Source organism: Bufo bufo, chromosome 2, assembly GCF_905171765.1.
Source record: "Bufo bufo chromosome 2, aBufBuf1.1, whole genome shotgun sequence".
Taxonomy (NCBI): domain Eukaryota; kingdom Metazoa; phylum Chordata; class Amphibia; order Anura; family Bufonidae; genus Bufo; species Bufo bufo.
Genome location: NC_053390.1, coordinates 657,280,221 through 657,293,567, shown reverse-complemented (window position 1 = coordinate 657,293,567; position 13,347 = coordinate 657,280,221). Strand labels below are relative to the sequence as shown.

The 13,347-nt window shown below is 44.6% G+C and overlaps 1 protein-coding gene across 3 annotated transcripts in view; it reads right to left on the bottom strand.

The window, feature by feature from the left end:
• Window positions 1–367: 367 nt before the first annotated feature.
• The window catches only part of ARFIP1 (ADP ribosylation factor interacting protein 1), a 155,617-nt gene continuing 142,637 nt past the window's right edge, over window positions 368–13,347 (bottom strand). Inside the window, exon 9 of one of the 3 annotated variants that reach the window (XM_040418553.1) lies at window positions 368–2,288. In XM_040418553.1, the coding sequence (XP_040274487.1) occupies window positions 2,133–2,288 (156 nt within the window). In that variant the 3' untranslated portion in view covers window positions 368–2,132. The remainder of the gene's footprint in view (window positions 2,289–13,347) is intronic. The other 2 variants (XM_040418551.1, XM_040418554.1) reach the window with 2 other exon arrangements.

Here is a 13,347-nt window from a genome sequence, read left to right as displayed (position 1 = left end):
AAACGGATCCGTTTTGACTTTACATTGAAAGTCAATGGGGGACGGATCCGTTTGAAAATTGAGCCATACTGTGTCATCTTCAAACGGATCCATCCCCATTGACTTACATTGTAAGTCTGGACGGATCCGCTCGCCTCCGCACGGCCAGGCGGACACCCGAACGCTGCAAGCTGCGTTCAGGTGTCCGCTCACTGAGCGGAGCGGAGGACAAACGGTGCCAGACTGATGCATTCTGAGCGGATCCGCATCCACTCAGAATGCATTAGGGCTGGACGGATGCGTTCGGGGCCGCTTGTGAGAGCCTTCAAACGGAACTCACAAGCGGAGCCCCTAACGCTAGTGTGAAAGTAGCCTAAACCGTGCCTCTTAAAAGGAGTTTTCTGGGACTTATGTATAGAGGATTCCACCTATCCATCTGATATTGATGACCTATCCCAAGTATAGGTCACCCACAGAACCCCTTTAAATAATCACTATCTGGCTACCACTATGTGGATAGTAACATGAGCTATGACGACAGCCGAGTATCGCATAAGGATATCTGCTGACACTTGAAAGTCTACAATCATGATGAGACATCACTACTCCTGTTCATGGGCTGTGTCTGGTTATTGCAGCTAATCCACATTCAGGTGAATGGGACTGAAGCCTGCATTACACAGGCTGATTGAGCAAGCGATTGTCGAGAAGGAAGCATTCCCTCCCGGCAATCGCCTGCTAGATAGTGGAGGAGACCTCTGCTATTACATGCAGCGATCTCCTCCGCAGCATGGGGAGGAGTGGTCGCTATGCCATCGCATGCCCCCATACTGTCTAGTGGTTTACCGGCGGCAGATCGCTATTAGACAACATGATCTGCCGCCGGCAAATGATTTTTAAACATGCTTAAAAATCACAATTGCCTGATGAACGAACTCGTTCATCGGGCAATCGGCGGCAGTATTACACTGCAGGATAATCAGTAATGAGCGTAGTTAGCGATCATCTGCCTAAAAATCGCCAGGTGTAAGCCTTGAGCGCCAATGCAAGAAACATACATAGGGCATACAAGGGCTGTCTAGTTGGGGGACTAGATAAACATTTGAATCTGGTCACGTGGCTCAATATTTCGGATCTATCAACCATTAAAAGGGGCCTATGGCAGAATGACAATGTGCTGTAAATCTCTCCGCACTGGGTAAACAATCCCCCTTTCTCTTAGAGAAGAATAGGAATAAATCCCCTACTGCACAGCTGGTGACACAGAAAGGCTTCAGGAGGCAGGTTGATATCTTAGCTACAGTTTGATATCCTTCTTATTTCTATACATTCCGGACAGATGTAGAGATGAAGTGAATCTGTCCAGCAGGCGGTCATCATCAATAGCAATTACTATTATTTAGTGATTCTCTGTGAAAATTTCAAATGGGTTAAAAGGATTACTTTGCAATATAACAGCGATTCTCTTTAAAAACAACCTTTATATTAAAGTGGCTCTTCTGCCGATTTCATAGATGCAAATATAAAAATCAATGGAGACAAGTACAAATCATGAAAACCCTCCGTACAATTGCTACACTCGACCACCAATAAAGTACAAACTGTGCAATTTTTCTTTTTTAAGGCTTGGGGTACATACAGACTTTCTCGCGGCTCTCTGTAGCACATACAAGTCTCACTTTGTAGAGATCATGCGACTTGTACTTTACATTTTTCCTTTTCATTCCATATGATATCCATAGATCATGTTTTGTTGTGATGCTTACAGGTAACTCCAATTAGGCTGCATCTGGAAAACGTATGTTGCAGTCCCATGTAATTGTGAGCCTGAATATATATTACTATGGATGGTAGAGGTCACACAACAAAATCTGTATGTAGCACCAGCCTAACGGTGCAAAAGCCGTTTTCTATTTTACCCAAATTAAAGAGCCTGCCGCACCTCTACAGAAAGAAAAAGTGTCCTTTAATTATGTTACAGAATAGAAATTTACATAAAGTCTTGTTTCACCATTAACAACCTGATAAAGTATTAAAAACGGACATTGGTCTGTGAATAGAAATCATTAATATAATTGTTTACGCCCAGCCCCTTTCTTCAAATTAAATGCATTGGTTCTGATCAGAGATCGCCTGCTTAATTTCTGGTTAAATTACTGCTCTTCCAGCCAGGATGGAGCATCCACTCCTGGGATTTTCAATTTAACATGGAATTGCTTCAATGTTTGTTCAAGTTGCTTCTGGTTCCCGGCAAAGAAGGCAGCGATAGCATTGTGGAACAAGACCAGCTGATTGTGAAGAACTTTAACCTAGGTAAGAAGAAGAAAATGTGTATTGGAACATGGATTACACAAATAGCAACCATTTACACAAATACCAGTACATAAAATGGTGAAAAACCTATTCAGCTACCTCTTAAAGGGCTTCTGTCACGCCCAAAACCATATTTTTTTTTTGAGCTTGTTAAAATCCTTTTATAACGACTATTCCCTATATAGGGCTCTTACCTTTGTCTGTGGCCGATGACGTCACTGAAAGAGAAGACGTCATCGGCGCAGGCGCACTGAGGGAGTGCTGAGGAGGCGAGCCTCCTTCTCTCAGAGCGCCTGCGCCGAATGAAGACAGGCGCGGGATTTAAAATGATGACAGGGCCAGCCGGAGGAGGAGAGCGCTCGCTGGCCCTGTCAATCAACAGGACGAGGGGGCGGTTTTTTTGCGGCGGCTACCAGCAAGTAGACGCCCTACTTGCTGGTAGTGAAGTGATTTGCATATTTTAAAAGATCGTTTTTTAAGGAAAAGAAGCCACAGCCAAAAGGTAAGAGCCCTATATAGGGAATAGTCGTTATAAAAGGATTTTAACAAGCTAAAAAAAAAAAAAAAAGGTTTTGGGGGTGACAGAAGCCCTTTAAGGCCCCTATATGGCAGGTTATCGAGCCAAATATCGGAAACAGCCATTTATATGAACTTGTTCATCAGGTGAAGGCAGCGGCACAGAAATCATTGTTTTTGAGCAGCAGATCGTCCGGTGTAAACAGGGTTCTGCTGCCCAGAAACAATGAATCTGTATGGCACTGCTGGAGGGACCACTCATCCCCAGTTTTGACCTCTGGTCATGATTGGGCAAATCAGGAACGTTTGGTCTGTTCCCAATAATTGCCTCTATATTGACCCATGTAAAATAGACTACATCCTACACAAGGTAAATACCACCTAAGCAATTTAATCTTATGTCCCCTATCCCTGTATTATACTACAACTAGGATACGCTACTCAGGAGACTGGGAAAGCAAGAGGCCCTTTTACATGGGTCAAAGCGCAGGCAATTATTGGGAAGGAACTGAATGTTCGTGATAACTGTCCGATTGTGAGCGGAGGCAATAGCTGCATTTACATGCAGCAATCATATCCTCTGCACGGAGACATCCCCATACAGATTCATTGTTTCTGGCAGTGATCCCTGTCTACACAAGCCAATCTGCTGCCCAAAAATATAGATTTTTGGGGCTGGATGAACAATACTTCCACCCAATGAAGTAAAGAGTTTTCTTATTCATCAAGTGAGGGCAATTACTGAGAATAAATCTTCATACGAATGTTCATTCCCAATAATCTGCTTGTGGAAAAGGGCCCCAAGAGCCAATGCCATGAGACATATAATATGACTCTTGTTGGTTGCCATCCGCCTTTTACAGGTGCTATCACAAGTTGCTTTTTTTTAAAGATACTATTCCTATAAAACGACCAATGATTTATTCACACAACACTTGCATTGTACCCTACACATCTGCTGGGCAGCACCTAACTAACCAGAGATTTCTATGGCCCAGTTGGCCCAGTTGGATGACGAGGAGTGTTCTTTCAGCGTCCACCACTCTGGTATGCATTGGTATAACTGCTGTAGTTTTTCCCTCTCATATTAGACTGTGCATATATACAACAGTGGCCTATGTGTGATACATACAACTGTAGGGCATACGGATGAATATATTGACTATTTCAGGATGCATTTGTCAAATGGATGCCTGCAACGCAATGTGAGTAGAGACTAATATGCTTCTGTGATGAAAAGAAATGTCCAGAGAAGCTGTGCAACAGCCCACATCACGTCAATGCTGCATACATTACACATTCTAGAACTCCAACAGCTTAACACACAAGACATCTTAAAGAGATATTCAGATACATGTCCGATAGATATGAATTTTAAGACTTACATCTGTACGGTATACAAGGGCACCAATCAATTACATTTCTGCCTCATTCACACGTCAGTGTTTAGTCAGTGATTTGCATCAGTAATTTTGAGCCAAAACCAGGTGTGGGTCAGAAACACAGAACAGGTGCAGATCTTTCCCTTATACCTTATGTCTGTTGCGGCTCCAATCCTGGTTTTGGCTCACAATGACTGATAGAAATCACTGACCAAACACTGACGTGTGAATGTGGCTTTCTTCTGAAACCAAAAAACTTCAGTAGTGGTTCCTGCACTGCCCATACTACTTAAAACCCCTTCACTGGGCACCCTAACTTTCACACAACCTTATAACTAAAGTCTAAACTCCCTTTCACTTGCTACATACAGAGCCCTCCCTTCATGTACTGTGTATTGCAGAGCCCCTTGGCTGTACCCCTTTCCACTGGCTATACTTCACAGAGCCCATTCACTGGACACGCTTCACTTCCTCTACTGGTAAGGACCAGGCCCCTGCTGAGTTCTGCCAATCACATTCAGGGTTTCCCAAGTCTCCGTAATGCAGGACACTACCAACACATCACTGTGAATAGAAGGAGACTTGTATCATATATCAGTATGTGGGTGCATCTTATAGGTCGTAGGGCAACAACCACCCTAGTCAAAAATGTATATGAAGAAGCAGGAAAGGAAGACGGCATAATAAATAAATTCACATCTGTTCACAAGTGGATGAAAAGTCGTCTTGAGGGACAAGAGACCTTCTCAATAACGTACAGTGAGATTAAAAGCTTTGTTTTCCAAGGAATAAATTGAAGTTCTTTGTCTCCCATTAGGGAATTTTCTCGGAGGCCAAAATATAATTTGTAATAAGTTAATATAATCAGCTTTTAGCAAATAGAAAAGGCAAACAAGACTTTCCTAGAATTTAATTAGACTGCTTAAGACAACCTTGGGTAACTGCTAAGCTGCTCACAAAGTTTGCTGCGGCCCCAACCAGCAAAGTTCCCCTGCACTAATAGCCATCAGTCAGCAGAAGAATGCTTTGTTCTGTCCCAGTATGTGCCCGGTCCTTTGTAACACCCCAGCAGCATGATGTCACCTCCTCAGCTATTTCAAAGGTCTGATATGCTGGCAATGGGGGGAAAATGATAAAAGATGATAACATTCCGCAAAAGATGCAAAAATTCTAATGTATAGAACTGCTACATATTTCACATGATTATATAAAGAAAAGCATTAAGAGGAATTAAAACTGCAGGGGACGAATGTAATAAATACAATAAAGTGTCACAGATACATTCCCAGGACTCCACAGTGTGACACTTTATTGTATTTATTACATTCTTCTCCTGCAGTTTTAAGCTGTCAACAGGGACCTGCCTGCAAGATCTGTAGCAGAATATAGGCCTCTCTTGAAGCAGTCTCTATTCTACCTAGAGGAGCAGACAATGGCCATCCCCAGATGGGCTGACTAGTTGTTAATTTACCCACAGTTCCAATGCTGTACAGTAGGGGGTCTCAAACACGCAGTCCCCAAAAGAGTTTTCTGCGGCCTGCAATGCCTCAATGGAGGGGGGCGCTATTAAACTAATGGGCATTTCCATTGTGGAAGCGCTCATTAGGACAGGAGGACCAAGGAGTGCATACTTTGTCTGCTTTGAAGTATGCATTTAGGGGACGGAGGGGTTGGGTGGCTGTTATAGGGGTGGCAGCTGTTTGGATTCTGATTTGAGGTCTATATAGATTTTTGGGCTGATCTGGCACGTGTATCAATTTGGGGACTGATTTGATTTAATCCGGGTCTGCATGAATTTGGGATCTGAACTGGGTTTTAATCTGGGGTCTGTATAAATAGGGGGTCTGATATGGTTTCTGTATAAATGTTGGCTGATCTGGGGTCTGTGTGAATTTAAGGGCTGATCTGGGCTCTAAATGAATTTTAGAGTCTGGAGGTCAGTATTCATTTTGGGATGTCATCTGGGGTCTGTATTACAAAGGGGTTATCCAGCTATGTGAAATTTATTTTGAAAACAGTAGTGATACCTTTCTCATCCCAATGTTCTAACCACTAGGGGAGCTTTTGGCGTCATTCCTGGTTGTGGACGGCTAAGGTGAAGCTCAGGGGCGATACACGTGTATTGTATCGTATTTGAAATGCACGCAGCCCCTCAACTGGAAATCTTTCATATGTACAGCTGAGTTTGATATCCCTGCTCTACAGAAAAAAGCAATATATTAGGACTAAATAGAGAAATAGCTGCCGATGTGTTCATCTGGCAATTTCAAGTATGACCTTAGCTCACTTTTTACCAAAATGGGAAAGGCTACAGTAAGGAGTATCCAATACAGAGAGGTGCAGTTAATATCAGAGGGGGGCAGTTAGACACCCTTTTAGGCTAGTTTCACATCTGCGGCAGGGAACTCCTGCATTCTTCTTAAATAATTTACAGTAAGTATATAATAATAGAACTCATAAGATATATGGATTGAGTGTGAACAGAGCATTATACTATTGAACTCACTCACAGCCAACAATGACTACTGCTTACTGGTAGTAAACTACATCAGTAATTATTTGTAATTTCTTACTAATATCACATACACCTATGTAAATACAGTAATGAGACATAGCTTCTCACACGAGCGATTGCAGAAATAGTCAGGCGTGGACTTGAATTAAAACTGTATACTCATTTGTATTTAGTCTGTAAGTAAATAAAAGTAAGTGTGAGAGGTTGCCAGGACCTTCTGTAGACACCATGTGAAATGTACGGTAGTCATAAAATTACAGCACGCCTGACTATTACAGGCATGGGGGACACAATGACCTATGATACATAGCTCTAAAGATCACTTACAGTGTGCCCAAGGGAAAAAAAAAACTACTGCCATTTTTCTATTTTGCACATCTTCTTCCCAACAGTTTTATTCAAGGCTGTGGAGTCGGTAGATAAATGCTCCGACTGACTCCCCGACTCCTCTGTATTTAATATGCGAATGTATTTTATACATTCCTTGAAGGAAAGAAAGGCAACATACAGTTGCGAGAAAAAGTATGTGAACCCTTTGGAATGATATGGATTTCTGCACAAATTAGTAATAAAATGTGATCTGATCATCTAAGTCACAACAAGCTAAAGGTTTTACCATGGTCCTCGCAGTCCGCTGATCTGATCATTGAAAATCTTTGAATAGACCTCAAAAGAGCAGTGCATCAAAGACGGCCCAGAAATCTCACAGAACTGGAAGACTTTTACAAGGAATAATGGATTAAAACCCTTCAAACAAGAATTGAAAGACTCTTGGTTGGCTACAAAAAGGGTTTACAAGCTGTGACACTTACCCAAAGGGGGTCCTACTAGATACTAACCATTCAGGGTGCCCAAAGTTTTGCTCTGGCCCTTTTCCTTTTTTGCTATTTTAAAAAGGTAAAAAATGGAAATAAAAAATAGTTTTTGCTTAAATTACAAAGGGAATATGTTCTCTTTAACTTTATGCCTTTGGAGATCATTTCATCTTCAACTTGCTTAACTGTTCACGGTACCAGTAATTTTGACCAGAGGTGCCCAAAACTTTTGCTTGACGATATACATGTGAAATGCAGGAGCCTTTGTTAGACCGCCAGCTGTCATAACAACCCATCTCTAATGGGGTGACAAAGGGGACTTTTCACTCTATTAGATGTGGTGGTCACTATTGACCACTGCCACTAAGGAGTTAAACAACTAGGATCAAAGAAACATTGCAGAATATTGGCTTTAGTTACAAACACTTTTGTGGAGTATTTTTAACTAAAGGAGTACGAAAGCTGTAGTATTTCAAATACATAATACGTAGGCCTACACTTGTTCACATATGCGCTGGAGGCTCCTCTGTTGCAGATTCTGCCAAAAAGACCAAACAAAAAATCTGTATACGCAGGACTTTTTTTGTCTGTTAAAAAAAACAGGATCCTGAATGGAAACTGAACAGACTCCATTTGTAGTCAATGGAGTCTGTTCAGGTCAATTATGTGCCTGGTCCAGCACTTCCGTTATTTTTGTGGTGGTGTGAATGTGCGCTCCCATCAGCTTCTCCAACATAAAGTCCCATGTAAATACCCCCTTTCCCGTCAGCTTCTCCAACATACAGCCCCATGTAAATAACTTCAGTCCCAGCCCTCCGGCATGGGGTTCATAAGCCCCTGGGAGGGATCTGGAGTGAATGCACGGCAGGTTAGATAGCCAAGTGACCCCCCTCACCAGGAATGGCTGACATTCTAATTTGCCATTGGTAGCGGCTAAGTTAAGAAAGATATTTTCATCAGTCATTAACATTGGGCAATTCTTGTCCTGAACATTTGTGGTTTGGTCCTTGTTATTTTTGTGAATGGGCCTGTAATCTCAGGCCAGTATTGGCACAAACGTTCCTAAAGGGCCAAGAAAAAATATCTATGACCACTCTGCAGAACTAATGGTTATGGAATAATTATCGAGTTCATGTAAATGAGGCTTTGAAAATAAATCAGTAAAACAGCCTTAGGACGACATTTGCTGCAGATGGGAGCCTCAATCACAAATTTCAGCAAAAAATGAAAAAATGTCGCTATAGTATTTTTTCTGGCAAAATGCCAGTATTCCTGCTGAGAGACTACATTTTAGTCAATGGGACTAAACGCGGTGTATGGGATATGACAGATCGAGTGATTCCAGTTTTCTGCTCCTGTGTCAGAACAGAAAAATCGGACTTTTGCAGCAGATGTGAACCTAGCCGGAGCTTACTATACAGGTAGGACCAGCTCAGTTTATGTTTCCACGTCAGATTTCGGTTGGGTTCTCATTCCTGCAGGTCCAGGATGGACTGATCTCCAGACAGGAACACATGTTGTGGGTGAAGTATATAGTTTGCACTCCAGTGAACACTTCAAAAACCCACCGAACTGTTTTCCTTCTTATAAAGGAGTATCATATTACATATTTAGTTTTAAAGCGGCCTGCCCCTTAAATCAGCTGCACATCACCAGCTCTAAAACCACTGCATGCCAAGTAGAATCTGGGATGCCAAGTATGACAGAAAGGGTAGGGCCCTGCAGGGCGGCACTGATGAGGCAGCACACGGCAGCTTTTAAATTGACAGGTAAGGCTACTTTCACACTTGCGTTCAGAGAGGATCCGTCTGGTGTCTGCACAGACGGATCCGCTCCTATAATGCAGACGTTTGGATCCGTTCAGAACGGATCCGTCTGCATTATAGTCTAGAAAAAATTCTAAGTGTGAAAGTTATTCAGACGGATCCGTCCAGACTTTACATTGAAAGTCAATGGGGGACGGATCCGTTTGAAAATTGAGCCATATTGTGTCAACTTCAAACGGATCCGTCCCCATTGACTTACATTGTAAGTCTGGACGGATCCGTTTGCCTCCGCACGGCCAGGCGGACACCCGAACGCTGCAAGCAGCGTTCGGGTGTCCGCCTGCTGAGCGGAGCGGAGGCTGAACGCTGCCAGACTGATGCATTCTGAGCGGATCCGCATCCACTCACAATGCATTGGTAGCTGGATGGATGCGTTCGGGGCCGCTTGTGAGAGCCTTCAAACGGAGCTCACAAGCGGAGCCCCGACGCTAGTGTGAAAGTAGCCTAAGTGACCACAAAACTTTGCTGGGAAGCAGCTATTTCACCTGCAAAACCGCATGGCCACTGCAATCGTCAGTGCAGTTTAATGGGTTAAAGAGCAGCTTCCCAGCAGAACAATGCTGCAGGGGCCGCGTGCTGCCACAGTTATCAGCCCTGTTGCAGCCTGTTCACTCCGGTCCTGTGTGGCCTTACCCTTAAACGGGTTATCCCGGTAATTTATATTGATGACCAATCAATATCAGATTGGCATGGGTCAGACACAGGTGACCTCCCTAGGCCAAGTGACGTCACCGTACATCAGTCACATGGCTTAGTTCCAGCTCAGCCCCATTGAAATGGATGGGTCTGAGCTTAAATACTAAGCACAGCCGCTATGCCAGGAGCCAGCTGTTCTCACCAGAGCTCCCATGAGCGCAGCGACTCCCTGAAACAGATGATCAGCAGGGGTTCTGGGACTCGGACACCCACCGATGTGATAATGATGACCTATCCTAAGGATAGGTCATCATTACTTTTAACTGGAAAACCCCAGACAGTGCAAAAATGATGACCTTTTATACTAGTAGCAAGGCTGAAGATCAGCCTGTGTTTGTGGGAGGGGCGAAGGAGACCTATATAGCGCCGCCTCGCTCTCCCATCATGGACGCCGCGCTCTACCGTGACGTCTCTGCACTTCCGGTTTCAGTGCCGACGCTGCCGCTTACCGCTGCTGCTCGTTCCTGTTCCTGCTTGTGCTCGTTCCTGCTCGTTCCTGCCTCCGGTCGGAAGTTCTCAACCTTCCCGAACCGCGCTCCCCTGGTAAGCGAAGCGGCGCCTTGAGCTGCTCCCTTTCCTGGGAGCCTCGGCGCCGCGCTCTTCAAACGATTTCACTTGTCTGCCTGCTGGCCCCACCTCCCGCACTGGTCTCCAGGCAACGCCGACGCTTCCACACGTCTGCCTGCTGGCCCCACCTCCCAAATCCAATTAGTTTAGAATCAATTCCCTCATCTGTAAGTGGAGATAGGTTCCTGAAGAACTCTCTTTGGTGCTGCACCACAGTAATGAATGCCGTCCTGTATAGGACCACACATAGCAGGCAGTCCAGCTCTCATGCTTCCTTCCAAAAGTCAAACTCAGCTCTGCTATATCATTACATTATAATGGGACGATCGCAGCGATCTTCACCAGCATGTATCTGCTTATCTGTACATAGATCATATAGCATTGTCCTGCAACTTCTTTTATCCTCTGCTGCTATCAAGCTTTGCTAATTGTTCATATTTCCATGGTAGCTCGTCAATTATGCAGTTCTCCACCATTCTTAAGATCTCTACTAAAACGTCAGTGTCTGCCACACGGCAGATTCAGGTCAAATTGTCCGCCACGCTATTGTCTGCCACGCAGCAGCTTCATGTCAATTTTGTCTGTTTCATTCACGCTATTTTCTGCCACGCAGCAGATTCATGTCAAATTTTGTCTTTTCCTTAGATTCATCCACGTTATTGTCTGCCACGCAGCAGATTCATGTCAATTTGTCTTTTCCTTAGATTAATTCACGCTATTGTCTGCCACGCAGCAGTTTCATTTCAATTTTTCCTTAGGTTCATCCACGCTATTGCCTGCCACGCAGCAGATTCATGTCAAAAAGTTATCTTTTCCTTGGATTCATTTACGCTATTGTCTGCCACGCAGCAGATTCATGTCAATTTTTTGTCTTGCTTTAGGTTCATGCACGCTATTGTCTGCCACGCAGCAGATTCATGTCAATTTTCCGGTTTCGCTTTCAGGTTTTCATGCACGCTATTGTCTGCCACGCAGCAGATTCATGTCAATTTTATGTCTTGCTTTAGGTTCATGCACGCTATTGTCTGCCACGCAGCAGATTCATGTCAATTTTCTGTCTTACTTTAGGTTCATTCACGCAATTGTCTGACACGCAGCAGATTCATGTCAATTTTCCGGTTTCGCTTTCAGGTTTTCATGCACGCTATTGTCTGCCACGCAGCAGATTCATGTCAATTTTCTGTCTTGCTTTAGGTTCATGCACGCTATTGTCTGCCACGCAGCAGATTCATGTCAATTTAATTTCTTGCTTTAGGTTCATTCACGCAATTGTCTGCCACGCAGCAGATTCATGTCAATTTTCTATCTCATTTAATGTTTCATCCACGTAATCGTCTGCCACGCAGCAGATGCCCTTTCCGGTCTCGTTTCTTTCCCTGACACGCATCAGGTTCTCAGTTTTGGTCTGCCACGCAGCAGTCCATGTTAGTTTTCCTGACACGCATCAGGTTCATCCACCGCCCTGTCACGCATCAGGGTCTGGTTCTCACGTCTCGTTTGCACTTCCTGACACGCATCAGGTGCTGTCGTGGTCCTGCCACGCAGCAGGTGCATCGGCCGCCCTACTCGGCCCGTTCTAACCTGGTCGGACCCTGATGCGCCTCAGGGGCTTCGCCTCTAGCCACGCAGCTAGTTCACGGGTTCCGGCCGCCCGCAAGGCATCAGGTCATTCAAGGGCGCCTCACATGTATCGGGCACGGTCAAGCTTGACCCTCAGCTTCCGCTCCTTGATTCATGTCAGGTTCTACCTTTCTTCTGCATCTCTCAAACCTCACCCCATGTTTTTAGGGTCACCCCGGAGGTTCGTCTAGGTTCAAAAATTCGCTAGGCGAAGTCCTCAAGGTACCAATCCTAGGCCCCCCTTTTTCATCCAGGTCACTTCCGTTCAAAAAAAAAAAAAAAAAAAAAGATGGGTCCGGTCGTCTGTCCGCCGCGCGGCAGATTCACGTCATTAATTTACTGAGACGCTTGGGTTTGTTCTGTCGTTTGTCTGCCGCGCGGCGGATTCATGTGATTTTATTTTCCAGAGACGCATCGATCTTATCCGGTCATTTGTCTGCCACGCAGCAGATTCATGTCATTTTATTTTTCCTGACACGCATCAGGTTCATTCGATCTTTTGTCTGCCACGCAGCAGTTCGTGTTTTATTTTCCTGACATGCATCAGGTTCATTCGCTTTATATCTGCCACGCAGCAGTTCATGTTCTATTTTCCTGACACGCATCAGGTTCATTCGATATTTGGTCTGCCACGCAGCAGTTCGTGTTTTATTTTCCTGACACGCATCAGGTTCATTCGCTTTATATCTGCCACGCAGCAGTTCATGTTCTATTTTCCTGACACGCATCAGGTTCATTCGATATTTGGTCTGCCACGCAGCAGTTCGTGTTTTATTTTCCTGACACGCATCAGGTTCATTCGCTTTATATCTGCCACGCAGCAGTTCATGTTTTATTTTCCTGACACGCATGAGGTTCATTTACCGCCCTGACACGCATCAGGGACAGGGTTTTCTTTCATGTCATATTTCATATTCCTGACTCGCATCATGTGCTTCTCCACGGTCCTGCCACGCAGCAGGTACGTCAGTCGTCTGACACGCATCAGGCCGTTTCAGCCCGGTTGGACCCTGGTGCGCCTCAGGGGCACTTGCCACTAGCCACACAGCTAGTTCACGAGCTCGACCACCTGACACGGATCAGGTCTTTCGTTTCGCTCTCTGGCCTCGCATGTATCA